Consider the following 26,025-nt stretch of genomic DNA (forward strand, 5'->3'; position numbering starts at 1 on the left):
TACCGTGTATAGAACCTGCTGTAGCGAAACGGGAAAAAAAATGATAGTCAGTGGTGGTTATGACTAAGGCCTTATAGGCGTCACTCTTTCTTATTTGCGTTTGGTCACTGTGGCTTGTTAATAAATACTACATTTTTTAAGAGCAATCACCGGAGTGCGGATCATCTTTTCCTCATTTCCCTACTCAGCCAACGACTGTGAATCGAGCACCTGGGAGCTCTGCTGTCTATGTGATGTATGGGTAGTAGCACTGACTTTTTTTGTTTATATTGTGGGGAAGAGGCCCTTGTCCCATCAACATGGGGACAAGGTGCTTTGGGGTGGGAGCATGTTGAGGGCATGTGGCCTGGTATGGTTTACCAGACCTCCCATTTACTGGCCTGATAGGCTGAATGCTGGATAAGGGCCTGGTATGGATTGGGGGGGGGGGGCCATCACACCATCTTTTTAACATTTTTCTTTTGCGAGCACTGTATTTTTTTTTCATTTATCTGGCAGCGGGGAAGCCCAAAGATAGCTGATGACTCATCCAATGTGAAGGATGCCGCAACCGGCGTTCCGACCCAATCTTTAACAACCATCTATTCCCTGTGCCCGGATTGGGCAAAGCTTTGCCCAATCAGGGCTTAAAATGCACTGTGCATTGTGGGGTGCTCAGCAGACAAAAATTCCGCTGAGCACTGTGCAAATTTGGATGTTTGCCAAATGGGCAAACAGGTGATGTTTGCGCCAAATTTTTGCTCTGTTTGAACTGTTCGCCCAACTCTAATGTGCAGCACCATGGCAGTTGCAGATCTAACAGAGGTTAAGATGGCAGCCTCCTTGGCTGAAGAGGATAGGAGGTTTTAGTTCTTCTTAAACTGCTTCCTGCCTGTAGGAAGTACCTGCATGTCCTCTGGTTGAAGTGGTTATAGCAGGCAATGCTGAATAAAGTAAAAATACATCTCTTATATCCGTTTTGATTTTATCTATGGTTAACTTTCAGAACAAGAGGTCAGAGAAGGCAGTGTTTATTATAGTGTCCTGATATCAGGGATCTTTAAATGCCTACATTTAAAGTGTTACTAAACCCACAACAGTAAAATCAGTCACATATGCAGTAAAGCATGCTCTGCGTATGGCCAAAATTTCTCTGACATCAATGGCGAGCCAGGTAGGAGTAAACAGAACCTCCTTTTGCAATTGGATCATTAAGCTATGTGATGCATTGGGGATGTTCTGCTTTGCAAAAAGAACACATTTCCACAACAGTTTAGGAACTCTTTAACTCATGCTTTAAGTTTCCTAGACCTTACATTGTATGTTTTGTCATTGTGACAGGTAACATCTTCTGTGTCCTGCCATGCAAACATACATTGACAATGATGCTTTAAGATAATAGTGACGTGTCCCGAAACTGTTGTCTTATGTAAAATTATACAACCAAGATTAGATTGGAACACCGTCCATGGACTTTATGGGCACTACCAGACATTCAAATAAATAAAATACAAAACTTTATTAATACACAAATTAATAAAATAAAACGCTATTACAAATAAAAACACAGTAGCTTTATGCACCCTATGGCGATAAGGGTGGTGTCTTGGTTTACATGTAACAATGTAATAATTACACACTAGCAATCAGAGTAATATGAATATTAGGGGGCTCCACCATCCCTTCACATAAAGCTTGATGTGTTTCGTGCAGTTCTGCTTCTTCAGGAGCAGAAGTTGCAAACATATAAATGCTACAACAGCATCAGTCAGATGAGTTATCCCAGATGCAGTATGTCACATGATAAATGGTGGACAAAAGGTCAGGGTTCCATAAGGCACGAAGCATCAAATACATATATAGTTTGATCTATTTATGAGCATGAAGGGTATCCCTCATAATAATTCAATTTATTCCACAATAAGCAATACAGAATCATCACAACTGCCTTCCTATAGCCACAAACCGATGCCAGGGTATTGCTACATATAGGCTAAAGGTAAAGCTCAATGGTAATGGTCTCAAAGTGTACTCTACAAGGGGTCCTCTGCCAAATTCACATATTACTACACTACAATACTATGCATATTACTCTGATAGCTAGTGTGTAATTATTACATTGTAATTGTAATTATTACATTGATACATGTGAACCCGGCCACCACCCTTATCGACACAGGGTGCAGAATGCTACTGTGTTTTTATTTGTAAGGGTCCTAATATTTTATTAAGCATTAATACAGTTTTATATATGTACGTCTGGTGGTACCCATAAAGTCCGTGGACTGCAGTCCAATTTAATCTTAGTTGTATATTTAGAGTATTTGGGGACGAGGAACGGTTGTACAATTAGTGGTAACAAGTGTTCATGGTGCCACCAATGGCTTCTCATTTGGTAATTTGTTTGTTGTCTTATGCCAGATGTGTCACGACATTGCCATATTTGACAAATTAAGGCATGTTATTTTATCATTTGTCCCATACAACAAACAGATACACTTTTACTAGTAAATTCTATAGATCATCTAAAAAAAATTCAGTCATTTAATATATGTACTGCAGTATAGTAATTCAGATCAGAGGTATTGCATAATGACATACTACAATACTGTAACTAAATGTAAGAACCAAGCAATCACAGAGGCAACTGCATCTCTAGTTTGCTCAATTCACTATAGCTAAAGACGAAAAGAAAAATAATACAAATATGAAGCAAGAAAATACCAGTACAGGGCCTGGAATAAATCAATTTTCACAACACATCATAAATCACACAACTGATCAAGATATAAAGGGTTCTTGACATTGAAAGTACAAATCAGTTTCCTTGCAGGGTTATTTCTGCAGAACTATGTGACCTTCAGGTCTTCCTTGAACTTACTTAAGTTTCCAATCCTGATCTGTACAAAAGTCTGTGCAATTGGCGCCCATCGGGGGTTATGATTTTATGCTGTTGCTGCAAAGTTAGTAAATGTGAGAGCAGATGGAGAACGAGAAAATAACTTTGACATTGAGAAAGGCCAATGGAACATGCAGGGCTAAATGCTGTCAATGCAATCTTTAGACTAAATTAAGTACTGCAGGATTCCTATTTGTGCCTAAAATGGTCACATATGACCTGAGATTAAAAATCGCTATAACATTGAACCTGATTTACAGAGGGCAGTATTGGTTAAACACTGCACCCATTATTTGTCAGTCGGCAGAGTTATTCTTTTAGAGGATACTGGTACATTAAATGATTACACAGCCCTTATATAGGCAGTTGATGTGCCAAACTACAGGTTTAAAGCAGTATCTTTTATGGGCAACTTCCATTCTTAATGTGCAATGCCTGTACATCACCGGAGCAGTGTTCACCTCATCCAGCAATTCTCTAAACACAGAAATCACACTCTAGGAGGATTATGGGTGATGATATGTTTCTGTAAAGTTGGCTTTTGGTGAGTAATTGCTCCTGGAGTATACATCGGAACAAATCTAAACCCTGATTCAAAATTTGCCAGTCCAAGATGTGAAAAATACTATCTTCTGAATCTTTCTAATGGAGGCTTTGTGCAAATGGTCACCACTTTCTACGAAGTAGCTTTCATCACTGCAGTCCTGTATACTATGTACTATTATGAGTATAATAATAAGTGCTGATATACTAGATCTTACATTATTATAGTGGATCCCAATGCATATCTTGTTTGTTCAATTTGCTATAGATGTAAATAGAGCCATTAAAAAAGCCATTAATGAGTATTGTGAAAAAAATCACGAATGTTACTACAATCAAAAGTTCTATCATGATCATAGGGGGGTAAGTCCTGTTTGGCATGTGAGGCTAAACAGCTGAATATAAATAAGGCTGTTTTTCCATGGTCTCAATTTCACTATAAGGAATTAACTTTATCATTCCATATCTTTTGGAGGTCATTGAAAATCTCCTCAAGCACCAGACTGTGGACTGTGTGATATGCTTGTTTTGAAGACTAATGATACACCAAAGGTTGGTGAAGTCTGAGGAAGCTGGATTTTGTTGACAGAACCAGTCAGACGCCTATAACATCCCACCATTTGTTCCCTCTAAGGATGTCTATGATGAAGCAAAGACTGTGCCCTCACTTCTATTAGGTGAGATATAATTTTAGCTGGGATGTGAGTACTGGATTTTTTCAAAGGGAATGCTGATATATTGTATATAAAATTCATTTTTACACGTGCCAAACTCTTTTGATTACAACAACTCTTTGGTCACCAGACAAAGCTGATACATCCAATAAGAACACAGTGGAGATTTGGGGTATTTAGCCCATCTTGGAAATGGTTAGTGAATTTAGTCAGATGATTATACCATGCATGCCCTAAGGATTTGTTGGATATTCCCTGAGCTTAGGAGTTAATATACTGATTATAGTATAGTATAGAGTATAGAGACATGGGCATTGCTTTCTTTGGATCTCGGGACCTTGGGTGGGGGGGGCCTAAGGAATCTATCTATATGCACGTGGCAGTGGAAATAGCCTTCCACTTCCAATATATTAAAAACTGAGAGATTCACCATTTTTGGTTTAAAGATATGTCCAATTATTGCTTCATATATCTTGAATCATCTGAGAAGATTTATGTCACTGTCCTGATTATTGGTACATCCTGTTTGTCATCTCCTACATGAAAAACATCTCACCACCTATGATTGACATGTAAACATACTTCTAGCTTTACATTTACTGGGAAGGCAACATAGGTCCTAAGCCACAATATTAAAGCCATTTTTAGGAATTTTGACATACAAAGCTGTGATAGTGTACGATCTCATTGTGTCCCTACAAGGGACAATTTGTATATATTAACTGGCCATACATGGAATACACGGCTGTTAAGAATCATTTTTTGGTAGGTTACTTTATATTTGTTTGTTACTAATTCTATTTGGTTACTATATAGTAGTTTATGGAATTTTGCACATAGCCATTGTTCTTTTCACTGCCCGAACATCTCTGAAAATATCTACTTAGAAAATAATTTACGGTAAAGCATCTAGAAAAGAAGAATCTACTTCAGTTTAATGAGAATTTCCAACTATTCTCCCCCTGCAGCAGGCCACAGAGGTCACATTTGCAAGGCCTCAGAACAATTGATCATAAAGGTGAAAAAAGATTAATACAGTTACATCCATTTATCAGCATAAGCAGCGGTTGGAAATGAGTTCATCATTTCCATTTCCTTTTGAGTAGAAGTGTGCATGTAGTACAACAAATTTTCCAGCCACACCAAACTGACGTGGAGGACAATGATTTATTCATTTGCAATGGTTTCTTGTTATGCTCTGAAACACAAAAGCATTTTTATTATACCAAACTATGGTGACTCGGCTCATGTTCTACAATTATTATTAACTCCTGCGTAATTAATATTCCTGTGTACGCACTGCAAAGTCTTGCTTCAGTCAGCAAGTGATTTAGCAAATGTGCTTCCATTACAAATTTCATTCAAAATGGTTCCAGGATTCATTTAAATACCTCACTGTAAAAGGGATTAGGCAGAAGCGTGTGGATTATTAGCTTATCAGCAAAATAAACCTGCTTTTATATTTCTACATTATAAAATATTTATGAAAAATGAGGCACATGGGAAAGGTTGGAGATGCCAAAGCTACCAATCCAAATCTGCCATTGTCTACTGTGCCATGTATCACTTATCTTCAAACTGCCTCCCTCTCAGGGATCAAAATGTGTTGAATGATAGGTGTACAAATAAAAAAGGTTTTGGTCAAATTTTTATGGATGAGTACACCCAAAACTAAAATGTAACTTTTTTGTTTTAGTTTAGCCACCTACATTTTTTAATACCTGAGTTGCAGGGTCTGCACATCTGCTGTGATCATGTGGGAGTTCTCTCTCTTATCATTTGATTGTGTTATTTATTTCAAATAATAGAGACTCGAACAGAATGTTCTGACTAGTGTTGGATGAATGGTTTGGGCCAAGCAAAAGTTCGGCCTGAACATTGCCTGTTCGCAGATTTGGTGAACACCTGAATTTGTGGGGAACGCTCGACAGGATTTTCACCTCACGAGCGCCCCACAAATCATTGTGTGCTGCACAGTGCATTCTAAGCCCTGATTGGACAAAGCTTTGCCCAATCAGGGCACAGTGAAAGCAGATTATTAAGGAACCGGGCTGCGTTGACCAGTGATGAGTCATTAGCTATCAATGGGCTTCCCCACTGACAGCTGAATGAAAAAAAGAAAATTGCAGGCAATATAAAGAGTGAAAAAAATGGTGTGGGGGTCCCCCTAATCTATACCAGGCCCTATGGATTTTAGGGGAACCCCATGCCAAAAAAAAAAAAAACAGCCTGGTGTCTCCACCAAAATCCATACCAGACCCTTATCTAAACATGCAGCCTGGCAGGTCAAGAAAGGGGGGGGGGGGGCGAGTGAATGACCCCCCCCCTCATGAACCATACCAGGCCACATGCCCTCAGCTCCCCCACCTCAAAGTACCTTTTCTCCATGTTGACAAGGGCCTCGTCCCAACAACCCTGGGTTGTGGGGGTCTGCCAGAAGGGGGATTATTAGAAACTGGCAAACCCAAGGGAGCCCCAAGGTCCTGCTCCCCTAATGTGAATGAGTAGGGATACATTAAACATACATACATCAAACAGACACAGTTTTTAACAATTCCTTTATTAAAAAAAAAAAAAAACAATGTCCCCATTGTAGATCCATCATCAATCATGATGCCGACGCCAGGACCAGACCCGAAAAAAAATAAAAAATGCTCTGCCATCAATGAAGGCTAGCCGCCTACTTCAGGCTCAGCCGTTTGACAGTTTTTATATACAGTATCTCACAAAAGTGAGTAGGCCCCTCACATTTTTGTAAATATTTTATTATATCTTTTCATGTGACAACACTGAAGAAATGACACTTTTCTACAATGTAAAGTAGTAAGTGTACAGCTTATATAACAGTGTAAATTTGCTGTCCCCTCAAAATAACTCAACACACAGCCACTGATGTCTAAACCACTGACAACAAACGTTGGTACACCCCTAAGTGAAAATGAAGTGAAAAAAGTGAAACCAACTGAGTCCTCAATGCCACCAGTGATCATGAACACAGTAACCAGAGTTAAGTAACTTTTAAGTGTATTTCTACTGTTAGAGAACATAGTTTCTGCTTATTTGCTAGGCTGTTAATTTGCTATAGATATCTTTCAGTCTTAATTTGTATTCCTAATATTGTAATAGATTTGTATGTACAACATTTTTGTTTCATAAAAGCACATTTACACACTGCAGCGGCTTTCTTGCTTATACCGTAAAGCAACCTTGTTAGATAGATGCAAGCAAAACAGCCACTCTATTTGTGCTGTAACACAATATTACATCATAGGTGGATTAATTATTGTATCGAAGCTTTCTTTCAGATAGAACCAGAAATCTCCAGGAAAAAAGTCCATCTATGATTACCATACAATACGGTCAGAGGACAAAGATGAATTAACATCTGAACTAGAAGTCTTTTTAAGCTATGTCATAAAAACACTCAATTCAGGGGGCTTTTAGATGTCAACAATTAGGAACTATCATCTGGTCTATCTTGTGCTAAGACCTTCCACCACTTTCTGGTTGATTTGAATTGGCAAATCTTCTAATGCACATACAGTTGTGCTCATAAGCTTACATACCCTGGCAAAATGTATGATTTCTTGGCCATTTTTCAGAGAATATGAATGATGACACAAAAAAATTTATTTCACTCGTGGTTAGTGTTTGGCTGAAGCCATTTATTATCAATCAACTGTGTTTACTCTTTTTAAATCATAATGACAACAGAAACTACCCAAATGACCCTGATCAAAAGTTTAATACCGTGTATTGTCCCCTTTAACATCAATGACAGCTTGAAGTCTCTTGTGGTATTTGTGGATGTGGCTCTTTATCTTCTCAGATGGTAAAGCTGCCCATTCCTCTTCGCAAAAAGCCTCCAGTTCCTGTAAATTCTTCTCAAAACTGGGCACTCAGCTGTCGGCTATTTTCCAGCTCCTATCTCTCCACAGTGACTCACCTGTTGATGATATCCTGCTCGTCAGTCCTGCCTACTTAAGCCGTCCAGTCCAGATGATCTCTGTCTTTGCCTTGGTCCCATCTCTGGAGACGCTCTCCTATGTTCCTTTTGAAGACTTGCTTGGCTGACAGTCCTTCTGGCTGCAGATCCTGTTTGCTGTTCTCCTAAGCTCATCTGTGGCTCCCTGACTATCCATTCCAGTTCCTGAACTCTGGCTGAGTTTTGACTACGTTTACTCTCTTTACCTTTTTTTATTATTATTAAACAAGTGTGATTTAACTATACTTCTGTCTCAGTCTGATTGATGGTTTCTGGTAGCAGCTTCCTGGCTGATGAATACAAATGCTCCTCCAGTATTTTTTGATAACATACTGCATTCATCTTGCAATCAATTTTGACCAAATTTCCTGTGCCTTTGTAGCTCACACATCCCCAGAACATCAGCGATCCACCGCCATGTTTCACAGTAGTAATGGTGTACCTTTCATCATAGGCCTTGTTGACTCCTCTCCAAATGTAGTGGTTATGGTTGTGGCCAAAAAAGCTCAGAATTGGTCTCATCAATCCAAATTAATTTATGCCAGAATGTTTGAGGCTTGTCTCTGTGCTGTTTGCCGTATTGTAAGCAGGATACTTTGTGGCATTTGAGTAGTAATGTTTTTCTTCTGGCGACTCGATCTGCAAGCCCATCTTTCTTCAAGTACCTCCTTATTATGCTTTCAGAGAGTCCTGTATTTCATCTGAAGTTATTTGTGGGTTTTCTTTGCATCCTGAACAATTTTCCTGGCTGCTGTGGCTGAAATTTTAGTTGGTCTACCTGACCGTAGTTTGGTTTCAACAGAACCCCTCATTTTCTACTTCTTGATTAGAGTTTGAACACTGCTAATTGGCATTCTCAATTCCTTGGATATCTTTTTATATCCCTTTCCTGTTTTACATTGTTCAACTACCTTTTCCTGCAAATCCTTTGACAATTCTTTCGCTTTCCTCATGACTCAGAGCCTGAAACGTCAGTGCAGCACTGGATGAAAGATGCATGGGTCTGTCAGGAGTCCAGAAACGGTCTGACCCTTTATACACACACTAGCTACAAGCAAACAGATCACAGGTGAGGATAGTTACATTTAACAGCCATTCAAAACCCTTCGTGTCAACTTGTGTGAATGTTATCAGGCCAAAAACTTTTGATCAGGGTAGTTTGGGTAGTTTCTGTTGTGATTATGATTTAAAAAGAGTAAACACAGTTAATTGATAATAAATGGCTTCAGCCAAACATTAACCATGAGTGAAAAAAGTTTTTTGTGTTATCATTCATATTCTCTGAAAAATGGCCAAGAAATCATACATTCTACCAGGGTATGTAAATTTACTAGCACAACTGTAATTCACCGATGGTGGCAGACTTGTTTTTCCAACTCAGATTTGGGGATAAAGAAAAAGTAATGTCTGTCGCAGCTCATTTCTACAAAACAGTTTTATTTAACCACTTGCCAACCAGCTGCCATCATCATACGCACGTTCCTGCAAATCGTCGCAGGCGCTGCACAGTGTAGGACATGATGCATGTGGCCAGCGGTCGTGATGTCCACCAGCCACGTGCAATCGCGGGCACGAGAGCCAGAACAGGGATGTGTGCGTGTGAACACACAAATCCTCATTATGTCAGGAGAGACAGATCTTGTGTTCCTACTAAGTAGGAACAGCGATCTGGCTCCTCCTCTGGTAAGTCACATTCCCATACCATTATAAACACCTAGTAGTAAACACATTTAACATCTTGATCGCCCCCTAGTGTTAATCCCTTCCCTACCAGTGACATTTACACAGTAATCAGTGCATTTTTTATAGCACTGATCGCTGTGTAAATGTCACTAGTCCCAAAAATATGTCAAGTGTCCGATCTGTCTGCCACAATGTCGCAGTCCTGCTAAAAATCACAGATTGCTGCCATTACTAGTAAAAAAAATAATAATAATAAAAATGCCATAAAATGGTATAAATCTATTCCCTATTTTGTAGACGCTATAACTTTTGTGCAAACCAATCAATATACGCTTATAGTGATTTTGCTTTACCAAAAATATGTAGAAGAATATATATCGGGCCTAAACGGAGAAAGAAATTAGTTTTTTTATATTTTTTGGGGGGGTATTTATTATAGCAAAAAGTACAAAATATTGCATTTTTTTAAAAAATGTACGCTTTTTTTGTAAAAAAAAAAACAAAAAAGGCAGAGGTGATCAAATACCACCAAAAGAAAGCTCTTTTTGTGGGAAAAAAATAACGTCCATTTTGTTTGGGTACAGTGTAGCATGACTTGGTCATTAAAGGGGAAAATCTTCCGGTCCTTAAGTAGTTAAATATAATATTTTTATATAATGAAGCTATTGTACTGTGGTATTGAGTTATGTAAACACCTACCTTTAAAAAAAGCCAGCCAGTCATCCATTTCACAAATCTTCCTGGCCAGGAGACATGCTGGTAGAGGTCAGTGTTCACTACCCCAGGATCCACTGAATTAGCAGTTACATAGCAACCTTCTGCAGTAAGCTGATGTTGTAAATAGTAAGTGAACAGGACAAGGGCCAGTTTACTCTGAGAATATGCCCCATGGGATGAGTAACTGTGGCTGTGTAAAGAACAAACATAAAGTAGCATAAACACGTAAATAAGTTATTTCTAAAACAAGCACAAAATTGTTATGATTAAATAAAATGAACTGGAACTTTTATTCTTTCTTACACAATGTGGTCTATATATCTTCCTATATTTAAGTGGTTATAGGACAAATATAAAGGTCACCTCCTGCTTCATTTCCATTTTCTCTGCTGAGCTCAGAAATCGGTCATATCGACACAGAGAAAAAGCTTTCTGGTCAGGCTAGTGAAAGTGAAACAGCTTATGTTAAGCCTTCAAAGTGTTCTTAAGACATTTTAACCGGATTATGGAAGAAAGTTTTCTGTACTGCACATTTAATAAGGAAAACTTTAGGAGAGCAAACAAAAAAATCCTAAAAAAGTAACATATACCATAATCAGGAAACACTTTGTCTACTACACTGGTCTTTAAAAAAATACCTTACAAGCTATGGTGGTGTTTGGTGGTTCTAATGACCATTGCTACCTCTTAAATTGCTGCGTAAAAAATGATAGAACATATAGAATTGTTATTAAACCCATCCTGTGTATTAAAGATAACCTTTTCATTTTAGTCTTATTTGTGTGACTGTCCAAAAATGAAATGTATCCTTCTAACCATGGCAACAATATTCAGTTTGTAGGGATCTCCGATTTCCAATGACCTATTTTACGAAAGTGGCTTCCAGTGTTTTCTGCTGTGAGAGTTTTATCCTTGGTTGGAAAATTGCATAAATATGAATCATCCCTAGGTTAGGAAATCAAAACACTACATCCCACCCTTAACATGCAACATATAGAGCCACTACTACAGGAGGTGCTAGTATAATAAACATAGGCATAGCCATTAGAATACAAATAGTTCAAACAATCTGGTTCTAGCTTTCTTGTCTTGAATTGTACCTGTACGGTCTCCCTTCATTTTGAAAAGCAATATGCAAACAATTGGTGCAATATACTGTGGGCCTATTGCACAATGCAGCTTGATAAAACTCAGTATAGTTTTTTTTTTACTGATCTAAAATACAGCCATTGTTTAAAATGGGCCCGTACACAAGGGCGTGTAAACAAGCGTTGCATTTGCTGGAGTTAAATTTAAAAAAATCTGAATTCCCAGTCAGTATTTTAAGCTGGTATGTGCAAATACTCTCATGTGAGCATAAATATTAACCACTTGCCGACCGCTGCACGCCGATATATGTTGGCACAATGGCAGCGGTGGGCAAATGGGCATATGTCCCCTTTAATTGGTGGGGCTATTTGGCGCGTGCCCGCCACGTACAGCGTGACCGTGCCTGCTCAATGTCTGCCGGTGTCCCGCGATCATGTCACAGAGCCGCAGAATGGGGAGATGCCTATGCAAACAAGGCTTTCCCCGTTCCGCCTAGTGACATGACAGGGATCCACTGCTCCCTGCCATCGGAGCAGTGATTGCTGTAATGTCAGTGGTAGCCCATTCCCCCACAGTTAGAATCACTCCCTAGGACACACTTAACCCCTTGATCAGCCCATAGTGTTTAACCCCTTCCCTGCCATTGTCATTAACACAGTAATCAGTGCATTTTTATATCACTGATCGCTGTATAAATGACAATGGTCCCAAAATAGTGTCAAAAGTATGCGATGTGTCGGCCATAATGTTGCAGTCACATCGCAGCCATTGCTAAGAAAAAAAAAAAGAATAATAAAAATGCCATAAATCTATCCCCTATTTTGTAGACACTATAACTTTTGCGCAAACCAATCAATATATGCTTATTGTGATTTTGCTTACCAAAAATATGTCGAATACATATCGGCCTAAAATGAGGAAAAAATTTGTTTTTTAAGTGTTCTTGCATAGCAAGAGCACTTACTGTTATCTCACATATTATTATATTATTATTATTATTATAGCCAAATTTACCACCCTAACTCCTCCCACAGCTTTTACACTACACAGACTGTAATACACCAAAACGTGTGGATTGTTCCCGGTTGGTATGCTATTACTTTGTGGAACGTTTCACCAAATGGTTCACGAAATATCTGCGTTTTTTCCACAAAATTTGTCCCATAGGAATGAATGGCGAAATGTTCAAAACTAGAGTGGGAGGTGACAAAAGCTGACAACCCCATGACCAGCCAAAACATTATCACCAGCCAAAACATTATGACCCCCCAGTTACTCCGCCCACTCCAGTAGGTGGAGGCAAGAACACTTCACACAATTTCCCCAGAAATTTTAGCTTTTCTAGTTTTATATATTTTTGGGGGATATATATTATAGAAAAAAGTAAAAAATATAGCTTTGTTTTTTTCAAAATTGTCGCTCTTTTTTTGTTTATAGCACAAAAAATAAAAACCGCAGAGGTGATCAAATACCACCAAAAGAAAGCTCTATTTGTGGGAAAATAAGGACCTCAATTTTGTTTTGGTGTAACGTCGCACGGCTGCGCAATTGTCAGTTAAATCAATGCAGCGCCAAATCGCAAAAAGTGCTCTGGTTAGGAAAGGGGTAAAATCTTCCGGGGCTGAAGCCGTTAACGAATTATGCCTAGGAATGTTTTGTATGCACAAATGCGAATATGCATGCAAATATTCGCAAAACAGACGCCTGAAATAACGTCAAGAAATGCTGATGCTCAAACATCAGTACTGTGTGCAAGAGGCCTAAATCATGTATAATACTAATAATACTATATAGATTGAGACTGGATATTTTCTCGGACTTCCCTTAACTATGGTGGACATGTAGGTGTGCATTACCGTGTAGGTGGGAGAGATGAAACATAGCTAAGGTTTTATAGGAAAGCAAATCAATATACTTAGTGAAAAGAATTATTCAGCACAAATAAAGGTAAAATCCATGCAAACAAGTAAATATAAATTTTGTAGTTCACACAGTATATTCAAATTATAATAGCTATTTTTGCCAGCTTGTAATCCAGGCAGCTCAATCATCATCATCCAATCGCTGCCAGACAGCACAGCCAGGTCCTGCTACTCACTACAGGCTTCTCTTCTGTTAGGCCCCTTTCCCATGTCAGTTTTTAAGGCAGACTCAATCAGACCATCCATTGCCCTCTATAGAGTGGCGGATGACAACGGACATGTGTCTGTTGACACCTGCCAACATCCGATCCGCTAAAAACAAATTGATGGGGATCTGTTGCCTGTCTATCTAATGAATCGGATGACAGTCAGATGGAAACAGAAACAGCTCTACATCAGCGAAGCAGACACTGACCTGTCATCCACCTGCTCAGCAGAGTTCAGCGGACAGATTCCCCACTGAGCAGGCAGATCCGCTGCCGAAGTCTACCCGTCTCAAAAGAGCCTTATGGGCCGTACATACGATAGGACTTTCCGACAACAAATATTCGATGTGAGCTTGTTGTCGGAATTTCCTACTGTGTGTATGCTCCATCGGACATTTGCTGTCGGAATTTTCAACGTCAACTCTGAGTGCGTGTACACAATTTGCGATGCTCAAGGCCACCAGTGCCGTCTTTAATATTGATTGGGCCCTGGGCATACATTTTCTTAGGGCCCCCCATGCAATTTCGGTCTCCACCTTCTCTGAGACATACAATAAATAGCAGCTAGACTTAAAATCAGTTTACTGTATCAGATCAGTCAGCGATTGCGATTGGTTGCCAGAGGTTACAGCATATCATTACTGCTTACTGACTGGTTGCTAGAGGTTACAGCACTCCTTAAGGCTCACTGATTAGTTGCTAGAGGTTACAGCACATGATTTCTGCTTGTTGATTGGCTGCTAGAGATTACTGTACAGTAATACTGCTCACTGGTTGCTATAGGTTACAGCACATCATCTCCTCACTGCAGGAGGCATGATATACATATGAATGCCGCCTTTATTAACACATCAATGCCGTTGGCCTCAGCTAGTTACATATGAATGCTGGTTATTTACATGTAAACACAGGGTCTGCAGGCGAGTCATCTATACACAATTAGTAGCAGCACTTCACACTGAGATATCAGGACACAGCACGGGACTAAAACCTCAATGGACAAGGGAATGTAAACTGGGATAGTTGGCAAGTATGAGGCAGCTGCTTTGGGCTCCACAACAATTACAGGGCCCAGGGCAGCTGCCCCTTTTGCCCTGCCTTAAAGACGGCCCTGCAGGCCACACATGCTCGGAATCAAGCAGAAGAGCTGTACTGGCTATTGAACTTCATTTTTCTCGGCTCGTCGTACGCGTTGTACGTCACCGTGTTCTTGACGTTCGGAATTTTTAACATTTGTGTGACCGTGTGTATGCAAGACAAGTTTGAGCCAACATCCGTCGGAAAAAAATCCATGGTTTTGTTGTCGGAATGTCCAACCGTGTGTACATAGCATAAGACTATTAACCCCAATCAGAGATTAGATAATAAGGGAGCAGCAATACAATGATGCTGTCATTTCTCTGCTCCCCTCCTCAGCATGCCAGTGCCAAGGTACATTTCTGACAGGCTTGGACTGCTGACCTTTTCTCTACCAGTCTAAATTCTGCTGTGCAGGACAATACATAGCAAAAGAGGATTCAATTCTTAGGCTATGTTTGCTAATTTTATGTACAAATACATATAATGTTCTTCTAGGAACACATAACTGAATTAAATTCATTATTGCTTGGAACTGACAAGAAGGAAAATAATTGGCAGTAACTATTAATTGTGTTCTGAATGCTTATGGCACTTTAATTTTAGAGATTCACAAAGGAGAGAACTTTTATGCACAAATCACCTGTTTTCACACAGGGAAAATGCCATTTAAACTACCTGTGTCAAAATCACATTATTATTCAGTAATCAATTAGTCAGGAACCTACCAGAAGAGCGTGAGGCTGCATACACATACTTGATTAAAGTGGAACTGAAACTGAACTATACCACCATCCCTTGAATGCTTAAATAGCTGTTTGCTCAGAAAATCATTCAGAATTGGCTCACTGTACCTTCTCCAAAAACCCTCTTAGTCTTTTACCAGTTTGCATGACTTTCATAAAAAAAAAAAAAAAGATTAGGCCTGATTCACACTTACATGATTTCAGATGCAACTTGGGTCATATTAAATTGCACAACAATGGAAATAACATTGCTTCCATTGGTGCTTGTGCTACTATGGTGTGATGCAGTGCGATTCTGTGGTCCATAGCCTTCAATAGAAATGCATCAAATGTATTTTTTTTTAGGTGTTTTCATGTGCAATTTGTGTTATTTGTTAGCAGCAGCCACCCACTGGTGTCCCAACAATCAGACACTCATCAGCTTCATCAGCAGCATCAGTTGTTTAAATATCAGGCACCCATCAGGCTGCATGCTTGGATAAGGTCTTGTATAGATTGGGGGGGGGGGGGGCGAAACCATTTTAGTTTTGCTTGGGGGTTTCCCTTAAAATCCATACCAGACCGCTTTTTTTTTTTTTCACAGCTTCCAGTGTGTTTGATTGGACTTGAGTATTAGCAAGGAAAGGGTATATATATGATATATATATAGATATATATTTATTTTTTACATTTTACTTAATTGGGAGAGGCTTTATCCAATCAGTGGAAACCTTATCCTGGGTCCACCAATGCACCGTTTTGCACAGGTCATTTAAAACAGTGAGATATTGCTGGACCAGTCATGTCTTGCTCAAACATACAAAGTGAATTTTCTGTTTTTTTTTCATTTTCTTTGCACGTGATTGTGTAATCACAGTGAGCACAGCTTTAACACATTTGCTAAGCCCACCGCTACAGGATTTCCCATTTAAGCACAAATGTGAAAGCATGTGGATAGGGCGGTGTGGCTTTGCACATGGGAGGAAAGGACACATCTTGGAAAAGCTCCTGTGCTAGAGTGGGAAAACCTTAGCACAGATGGCTGAAATGTATTTAATCGTGTGGCTGTGAACCTGGTCCAAAGAAACCCCAACACTTCCAATTCAACAAGAGCCTTCCTAACTCACAATTCCAAAGGGACGTAGACATATGCTGGGACCAGGCCTCTCCACTTGTCATCTTCCCAAAACTGACTACCAGCAGAAGATACAGACCCAAGCAGTAAAGAAACTGTTCTTTCTTAACTAGTAGCTGACCGCCGGCTGTCAAATGACGGCCAGGGGGCGCACCTATTGTGGCGGGAGGCCGTCATATGACGGCCTCCCGTTTAAACAGGGATGCGCGCGATCGTGCGCGCGCATCCCTGTTTCTTCGGTGGCGGCGTGTCACGGAGACACCGCTCGCCACCGAAGGGGGTGAACAGCCATTCGTTATGGCTGTTTACCACGTGATCGGCCGTGATGAAGTCACGGCCGATCACAGATGGTCACACCCCGAACGTGCACAGCGCATGCGCGCGATCGCGAGCGCGTCGGTGGCGCCGTGTTCCCCGGGAACACTGCTCGTCACCGACGCTGGTAAACAGCCATTGGCTGGCTGTTTACCCACGTGATTGGCTGTGATCCTTTCACAGCCGATCACTAAAATGTAAACAAACCGCAGTAACGGGATGTTACCGGGTTCTCCTCCTCACACACCGATCGTGTGTGAGGAGGAGATTGCGGTAACATCTCGTTACCGCATACAGTGTACACCAAACATACTGATTGCCCCCCCCCCCCAATAAAGAGGACCTGTCACCACCCCTCATAGTACCTGTCAATCACAGTCCATCAGAGTACCTGTCACAGTCCATCAGAGTATTTGAGTACCTGTCACAGCCCATCAGAGTACCCGAGTACCTGTCCCAGCCCATCAGAGTACCCAAGTACCTGTCCCAGCCCATCAGAGTACCCGAGTACCTGTCCCAGCCCATCAGAGTACCCGAGTACCTGTCCCAGCCCATCAGAGTACCCGAGTACCTGTCCCGGCCCATCAGAGTACCCGAGTACCTGTCACGGCACATCAGAGTACCCGAGTACCTGTCACGGCACATCAGAGTACCCGAGTACCTGTCACGGCACATCAGAGTACCTGTCACGGCACATCAGAGTACCCGAGTACCTGTCACGGCCCATCAGGGTACCCGAGTACCTGTCACGGCCCATCAGGGTACCCGAGTACCTGTCACGGCCCATCAGGGTACCCGAGTACCTGTCACAGTCCATCAGGGTACCCGAGTACCTGTCACAGTCCATTAGAGTACCGAGTACCTGTCACAGTCCATTAGAGTACCGAGTACCTGTCACAGCCCATCTGAGTACCTGTCACAGTCCATCTGAGTACCCGAGTACCTGTCACAGTTCATCTGAATACCCGAGTACCTGTCACAGTCCATATGAGTACCTGTCACCGCCCTTCAGAGTACCCAAATACCAGTCACCAAACCATCAGAGTACCTGTCACCAGGCTATCAGAGTACCTGAGTACTTGTCACCAGGCCATCAGAGTACCCGAGTACCTGTCACCAGGCCATCAGAGTACCCGAGTACCTGTCACCAGGCCATCAGAGTACCCGAGTACCTGTCACCAGGCCATCAGAGTACCCGAGTACCTGTCACCAGGCCATCAGAGTACCCGAGTACCTGTCACCAGGCCATCAGAGTACTCGAGTACCTGTCACCAGGCCATCAGAGTACCCGAGTACCTGTCACCAGGCCATCAGAGTACCCGAGTACCTGTTCCAGTCCATCTGAGTACCCGAGTACCTGTCACAGTTCATCTGAGTACCCGAGTACCTGTCACAGTCCATATGAGTACCTGTCACCGCCCTTCAGAGTACCCAAATACCAGTCACCAAACCATCAGAGTACCTGTCACCAGGCCATCAGAGTACCTGAGTACTTGTCACCAGGCCATCAGAGTACCTGCGTACTTGTCACCAGGCCATCAGAGTACCCGAGTACCTGTCACCAGGCCATCAGAGTACCCGAGTACCTGTCACCAGGCCATCAGAGTACCCGAGTACCTGTCAGCAGGCCATCAGAGTACCCGAGTACCTGTCACCAGGCCATCAGAGTACCCGAGTACCTGTCACCAGGCCATCAGAGTACCTGAGTACCTGTCACCAGGCCATCAGAGTACCCGAGTACCTGTCACCAGGCCATCAGAGTACCCGAGTACCTGTCACCAGGCCATCAGAGTACCCGAGTACCTATCTCCAGCCCATCAGAGCACCCGAGTACCTATTTGCAGCCCATGTCTCATAGAATATACGTTGGGGTGTTTACTTTCCAAAATGGGGTTATTTTGTGGGTAATTTCACTGTCCTGGTGGTCCAGGACCTTCAAAAGTGTGATGGGTAGGAATGAAATGAGATGTGTGATTTATGCTCCTAGAACGCCTGAACGTACTTCAATGTTAGGCCTCTCTATGTGGCCAGGCTGTGTAAAAGTCCTACACATGTGGTATCGCCATACTCGGGAGGAGTAGCAGAATGTATTTTGGGGTGTAATTTTTGCTATATACATGTTATGTGTTAGAAATATCTTATAAATTGACAATTTTGTGTAAAAAAAAATGCGTTTTAATTTTTTTCCACATATTCCAAAAACTTCTGGAAAAAAATGAACCGTTCAAAAGACTCATTATGCCTCACAGATTATACGTTGGGGTGTTTGCTTTCCAAAATGGGGTAATTTTATGGGAAATTCCATTGTGCTGGTACTCCAGGGCCTTCAAAAGTGTAATAGGTGGTTGAGAAATGAGATGTGTAATTTTTGCTCATAGAACGTCTGAAGGTACTACATCAATGTTAGTGCTCTGTATGTGGCCAGGCTGTGTAAAAGTCTCACACACGTGGTATCGCCGTACTCGGGAAGAGTAGCAGAATGTATTTTGGGGTGTAATTTTTGCTATATACATGCTATGTGTTAGAAATATCTTATAAATTGACAATTTTGTGTAAAAAAAAATGCGTTTTAATTTTTTTCCACATATTCCAAAAACTTCTGGAAAAAAATTAACCATTCAAAAGACTCATTATGCCTCACAGATTATACGTTGGGGTGTTTGCTTTCCAAAATGGGGTCATTTTATGGGAAATTCCATTGTCCTGGTACTCCAGGGACTTCAAAAGTGTAATAGGTGGTTGAGAAATGAGATGCGTCATTTTTGCTCGTAGAACGTCTGAAGGTACTACATCAATGTTGGTGCTCTGTATGTGGCCAGGCTGTGTAAAAGTCTCACACATGTGGTATCACCGTACTCGGGAAGAGTAGCAGAATGTATTTTGGGGTGTAATTTGTTGTATGCATATGCTGTGTGTGAGAAATAATCTGATAATATGACTATTTAGTAAAAAAAATTAAAAAAAAATAAAAAAATCTTCATTTTGCAAAGAATTGTGGGAAAAAATGACAACTTAAAAAAACTCACCATGCTACTTACTTAATACCTTGTGATGTCTACTTTGTAAAAAGGGGTCATTTGGGGGGTATTTGTACTTTCCTGACTAGTTATGCCCCATACACACGATGAGATTATCGGACGAATGATCGTCCGTTTTTTATTGCATTCTAATCTCAGATCGAATCTGATGAGTTTACTAAAGTCACGAAAATTCCCACACGACAGAAAAAAAATTCGGAAGTGATGTCATGTGTTGTAATGCATTTGTATTGCATTTTCGAACGATAGCTGTACTGATTAAACGAAAATCGTACGATTTGGCATCGTACGAAAAAAAATTCCGTGCATGTCCGATAGAATAATATCGGATGTACTGTTCTAATCGGCTCTCGAAAGCTCTGTACTAACGATCCGATTATCGTACGATCGCTTCGAAAGCGGTATTTTCCATACGATTTTCGGATCGTGTGTACGGGGCATAAGAGTCTCAAGAAATTAGGTACACCTGATGTACTGAAGGCCTGATCAGAAGTGATCAATTTTCAGTGATTGGCACCATAGATTGTAGACTCTATAACTTTCACAAAGACCAAATAATATATACTAATGTGGGTTATTTTTACCAAAGATATGTAGCAGTATAAATTTTGGCCAAAATTTATGAAGAAAAATTACTAATTAGCAAAAATTTATGACAGAAACAAAGAAAAAGGCATTTTTTTCACAAAATTTACGTTTTATTTTATTTATAGCACAAAAAATAAAAAACCCACTAGTGATTAAATACCTCTAAAAGAAAGCTCTATTTGTGTGAAAAAAAGGACGCAAGTTTCATATGGATACAGTGTTGGATGACTGAGTTATTGTCATTCAAAGTGTGAGAGCGCTGAAAGCTGAAAATTGGTCTGGTCAGGAAGGGGGTGTAACTGCACTGTATTGAGGTGGTTAATACAATAAACAAAAGCCTCATGTTTCCTTCTGGCAATTCTTGGCCTTGGACAAAAAAACAAACATGTGGCTACAGTTGTCTCAAAGAAGATGTCCAAGCCATCACCAAGAGGCTACAAAAGACATAGAGGTCGTGTGAAAGCCAAGGCACAGAGATCTAGAAATTGCAACTAAGTTCAAAATCCCACAGTGGACACCTCCTTGAGATGTGATTGAGACATCAAAATACCCCCAACAGTTCTGTTGGTGCACCTTTTGATAGCATTACAACTTCCCTTTCTTCCTTGACATGTGGAAAACCTAGACATGGGATTGCTCACCCTGTTTCTCCTTGTGGACAGACAGGCACCGGTCTGAAATCCGTATCATGGAGGACCATCTCACACACCCCAGAGCCATAACCATAACCAAATTAATTATTAAACAGAGTGACCCAATTGCTTGATTTGTCACAGAAGGTCAATGAAATCAATCACAGCTCTAGACTGATAGAACCAGGATGCTTGTTTATAAATATATTGCAGAAACTGAATAGAGGCCACAGAGCTTTGAAATCCATATATTGGATAGTTAATTTAATCACTTCCCGACCAGCGCACGACGATGTACGTCGACAGAATGGCACGGGCAGGCATATTGGCGTACATGTACGTCCAATATTCGTTGCCGCAGTGCCATCGGGAGCGCGCCGCCGGCGGCGCGCTCCCGCGCTGGTCGGGACCCCCGTGAGTCTGGTCGCGGGACCCGTGGACTCGATCGCCGCGGGCATCCCCGCGATCGTCTCACGGAGCGGCCGAATGGAGGAAATGCTGTATAAACAACATTTTTCCATTCTGCCTAGCAACTAGTGACGCTGATCTCTGCTCCATGTGATTGGAGCAGAGATCAGTGTACACTAAATGAAAGCCCAACCCCCCCACAGTTAGTAACACACCCCTAGGAACACTTAACCCCTACACTGCCACCCACTGGTTAACCCTTTCACTGCCAGTGTCATTTACACAGGAATCACTGCATTTATATAGCAGTGATTACTGTATAAATGACAATGGTCCCAAAAATGTGTCAAAAATGTCCGATGGGTCCCCCACAATGTCGCAGTCACAATAAAAATCGCAGATCGCCGCCATTACTAGTAAAAAAAAAAATAATAAAAAATTATTAATAAAAATGCTATAAAACTATCCCTATTTTGTAAACGCTATAACTTTTGCGCAAACCAATCAATAATCGCTTATTGCGATTTTTTTTACCAAAAATATGTAGAAGAATACGTATCGGCCTAAACTGAGGGAAAAAAATGTTTTTTTATATATTTTTGGGGGATATTTATTATTACAAAAAGTAAAAAATAATGCGTTTTTTTCAAAATTATCGCTCTATTTTTGTTTATAGCGCAAAAAATAAAAACCGCAGGGGTGATCAAATACCACCAAAAGAAAGCTCTATTTGTGGGAAAAAAAGGACGTTAATTTTGTTTGGGAGCCACGTCGCACGACCGCGCAATTGTCAGTTAAAGCGACGCAGTGCCGAATCGCAAAAAGTGGTCTGGTCTTTGACCAGCAAATTGGTCCGGTCTGAAAGTGGTTAAAGTAGAACTAAAGGCATTTTTTCAGGAAAAAATGGGGCAACAGGACTTTCTTTGTACCATCGAAGGACAATGACACATTTTTATAAATAAAAAAAAAAACTTTCATTATATATAGAATGTATAAAAACAGTCCCATAGAACAAGAAAAGAAGATAACAACATATAAAGCATAAATGGAAATTAACTTCCTCTTGACGGCTTCTACACCACAACCATGGGAGCTATATAAGAAGAATATAAGAAGAATAAACACTGAAATACAAATTTAAAAAGCATATATATATATATATATATATATATATATATATATATATTAAAGATAATCATCACAATACAATTCTTACAATGCAGAATTAGTTAAAACAGTGAATAACTCACCCCAAAAAACACATAGAGCCACCTTGCAGGTTTTTCTTATATATCGTTATATACCAACATGTTGAGGCATGCCTTTGTCAGCTCTATACAAGCCCTGTTTTTGGACAGGATCCTGTCCATGTCCCCGCCATGATGACATGCTTTTGGCCACCTATTCATTAAATAAGCTTTCGTGGTGATATGGGATAACTCACTATGAATCAGTAACACTAGTCCCATGTTGTAAATTTTTACATATTTAGGGACACTTTACCATCCAGGAATGGCCCCAAAATTTCAAAAGATCCATACTAGTATTACACTTTTGGCAGGTAAATATGTACTCCCATTCATACATCATATACTGCAATATAGCACGTTTTATGTATTTACATAAGTGTACATATCTATAAACATGATCTATTTCCTGTGGTGACCCCATGTGGCTGTATGTTGGCTCTATGTAGTTTCTGGGGTAAGTTTTTCACACTGCTCTAACTAACTCTGCATTGTAAGAATTGTATTGTGATGATTATCTCTACTATATAAATGCTTATGTTTTTTTATTTGTATTTCAGTTTTTATTCTCCCGAAGAAGCGAGTAATCGCGAAACATCTTGAGAGCTTAATGGACCCCATCAACACTATGCTCTTGGAGTAGTGTCATGAACTAGATGTGACCAGAACTGTGTGACTGCGACAAAGTGAACCAGACACAAATAAGTGAAGGTAAATTTATTAAGCAAACGCATATAAATGTGAACACACCACCAATACGAACCAAGTGAACAACCAAACAACCAAACAGTAAATAAACCAGTATATGTAACAAAAGGGAGTACCGGAATCGTAGTCAAGCCAGGCCGGGGTCATAAATAGGAGGTCAGCAGATGGGGGACAAGGAGAAGGGAACAGGTACAGGAGGCAGGATGCAGGGATCAGGTAACAGGGATCAGGTAACAGGGATCAGGTAACAGGGATCAGGTAACAGGGATCAGGTAACAGGGATCAGGTAACAAACAGGCTGCAGGTCAGGGCTCAAGGACAATACCAAGGCGAAGTGTATATGAACTTGCCGGGTATTTATAATGGCTGCTGTCAGTCATGTGACGCCTGACTGCAGAGGGCAATACCTGCTCCATACTGCCAGGATCCCTCCGCTGGTGGACACCAGTACTGCGGACCAAAGATGACATAATTCCAGCAGGAGACACCTGCTGGTGGATCGCAGTACTGCATGCCAAATTATTGATATTACCAGCGGAGGGAACCTTTCCTGACAGTACCCCCCCTCAAAGGAGCGACCTCCGGACGCTCCAACTAGCAGTTGCTGGGGAAAGTCCACTGCGTCAAGCTGGGCTATGGGCAAAGTCACATTAGGTCGGGTAATGGACACTTCAAGCAGGGCAGCAGACAGAACCACATCGGACCGGGAAGCTGGCACATCGGGCTGGAAGGCGGGCAGCGGCACGTCAGGCTGGAAGGCGGGCACATCAGGCTGGACAGCAGGCACATCAGACTGGAAGGCATTGGACTGCAAGGCCGGGACATCAGACTGGAAGGCGTCGGACCGCGAGGCCGGGACATCAGACTGAAAGGAATCGGACTGCGAGGCCGGGACATCAGACTGGAAGGAATCGGACTGCGAGGCCGGGACATCAGACTGGAAGGAATCGGACTGCGAGGCCGGGACATCAGACTGGAAGGAATCGGACTGCGAGGCCGGGACATCAGACTGGAAGGAATCGGACTGCGAGGCCGGGACATCAGACTGGAAGGAATCGGACTGCGAGGCCGGGACATCAGACTGCGAGGCCGGGACATCAGACTGCGAGGCCGGGACATCAGACTGCGAGGCATCAGACTGCAAGGCCGGGACATCCGACTGGAAGGCATCAGACCGCAAGGCCGGGGCATCAGACTGCAAGGCGTCAGACCGCAAGGCCGGGGCATCAGACTGCAAGGCGTCAGACCGCAAGGCCGGGGCATCAGACTGCAAGGCGTCAGACCGCAAGGCCGGGGCATCAGACTGCAAGGCGTCAGACCGCAAGGCCGGGGCATCAGACTGCAAGGCGTCAGACCGCAAGGCCGGGGCATCAGACTGCAAGGCGTCAGACCGCAAGGCCGGGGCATCAGACTGGAAGGCGTCTGGCTGGAAGGCCGGGGCATCAGGCTGGAAGGCGTCTGGCTGGAAGGCCGGGACATCAGGCTGGAAGGCGTCTGGCTGGAAGGCCGGGACATCAGGCTGGAAGGCGTCTGGCTGGAAGGCCGGGACATCAGGCTGGAAGGCGTCTGGCTGGAAGGCCGGGACATCAGGCTGGAAGGCGTCTGGCTGGAAGGCCGGGACATCAGGCTGGAAGGCGTCTGGCTGGAAGGCCGGGACATCAGGCTGGAAGGCGTCTGGCTGGAAGGCCGGGACATCAGGCTGGAAGGCGTCTGGCTGGAAGGCCGGGACATCAGGCTGGAAGGCGTCTGGCTGGAAGGCCGGGACATCAGGCTGGAAGGCGTCTGGCTGGAAGGCCGGGACATCAGGCTGGAAGGCGTCTGGCTGGAAGGCCGGGACATCAGGCTGGAAGGCGTCTGGCTGGAAGGCCGGGACATCAGGCTGGAAGGCGTCTGGCTGGAAGGCCGGGACATCAGGCTGGAAGGCGTCTGGCTGGAAGGCCGGGACATCAGGCTGGAAGGCGTCTGGCTGGAAGGCCGGGACATCAGGCTGGAAGGCGTCTGGCTGGAAGGCCGGGACATCAGGCTGGAAGGCGTCTGGCTGGAAGGCCGGGACATCAGGCTGGAAGGCGTCTGGCTGGAAGGCCGGGACATCAGGCTGGAAGGCGTCTGGCTGGAAGGCCGGGACATCAGGCTGGAAGGCGTCTGGCTGGAAGGCCGGGACATCAGGCTGGAAGGCGTCTGGCTGGAAGGCCGGGACATCAGGCTGGAAGGCGTCTGGCTGGAAGGCCGGGACATCAGGCTGGAAGGCGTCTGGCTGGAAGGCCGGGACATCAGGCTGGAAGGCGTCTGGCTGGAAGGCCGGGACATCAGGCTGGAAGGCGTCTGGCTGGAAGGCCGGGACATCAGGCTGGAAGGCGTCTGGCTGGAAGGCCGGGACATCAGGCTGGAAGGCGTCTGGCTGGAAGGCCGGGACATCAGACTGGAAGGCGTCTGGCTGGAAGGCCGGGACATCAGG

The 26,025-nt window shown here is 42.5% G+C and overlaps 1 protein-coding gene across 5 annotated transcripts in view; it reads right to left on the bottom strand.

Annotated features, from left to right (window-relative positions):
• The window catches only part of DHRSX (dehydrogenase/reductase X-linked), a 772,860-nt gene that overhangs the window by 60,811 nt on the left and 686,024 nt on the right, over window positions 1–26,025 (bottom strand). For 4 of the 5 annotated variants that reach the window (XM_077480803.1, XM_077480801.1, XM_077480800.1 and 1 more), the window contains one exon: window positions 10,463–10,670. The exons of the other annotated variant lie outside the window; for it this stretch is intronic. In XM_077480803.1, coding sequence (XP_077336929.1) covers window positions 10,463–10,670 — 208 coding nt within the window. The remainder of the gene's footprint in view (window positions 1–10,462; window positions 10,671–26,025) is intronic. 5 annotated transcript variants of the gene reach the window in all.

The sequence above is a fragment of the Lithobates pipiens genome, unplaced genomic scaffold (assembly GCF_037356315.1).
Source record: "Lithobates pipiens isolate NorthernLeopardFrog02 unplaced genomic scaffold, aLitPip1_a1.2 Scaffold_16, whole genome shotgun sequence".
Taxonomy (NCBI): Eukaryota; Metazoa; Chordata; class Amphibia; order Anura; family Ranidae; genus Lithobates; species Lithobates pipiens.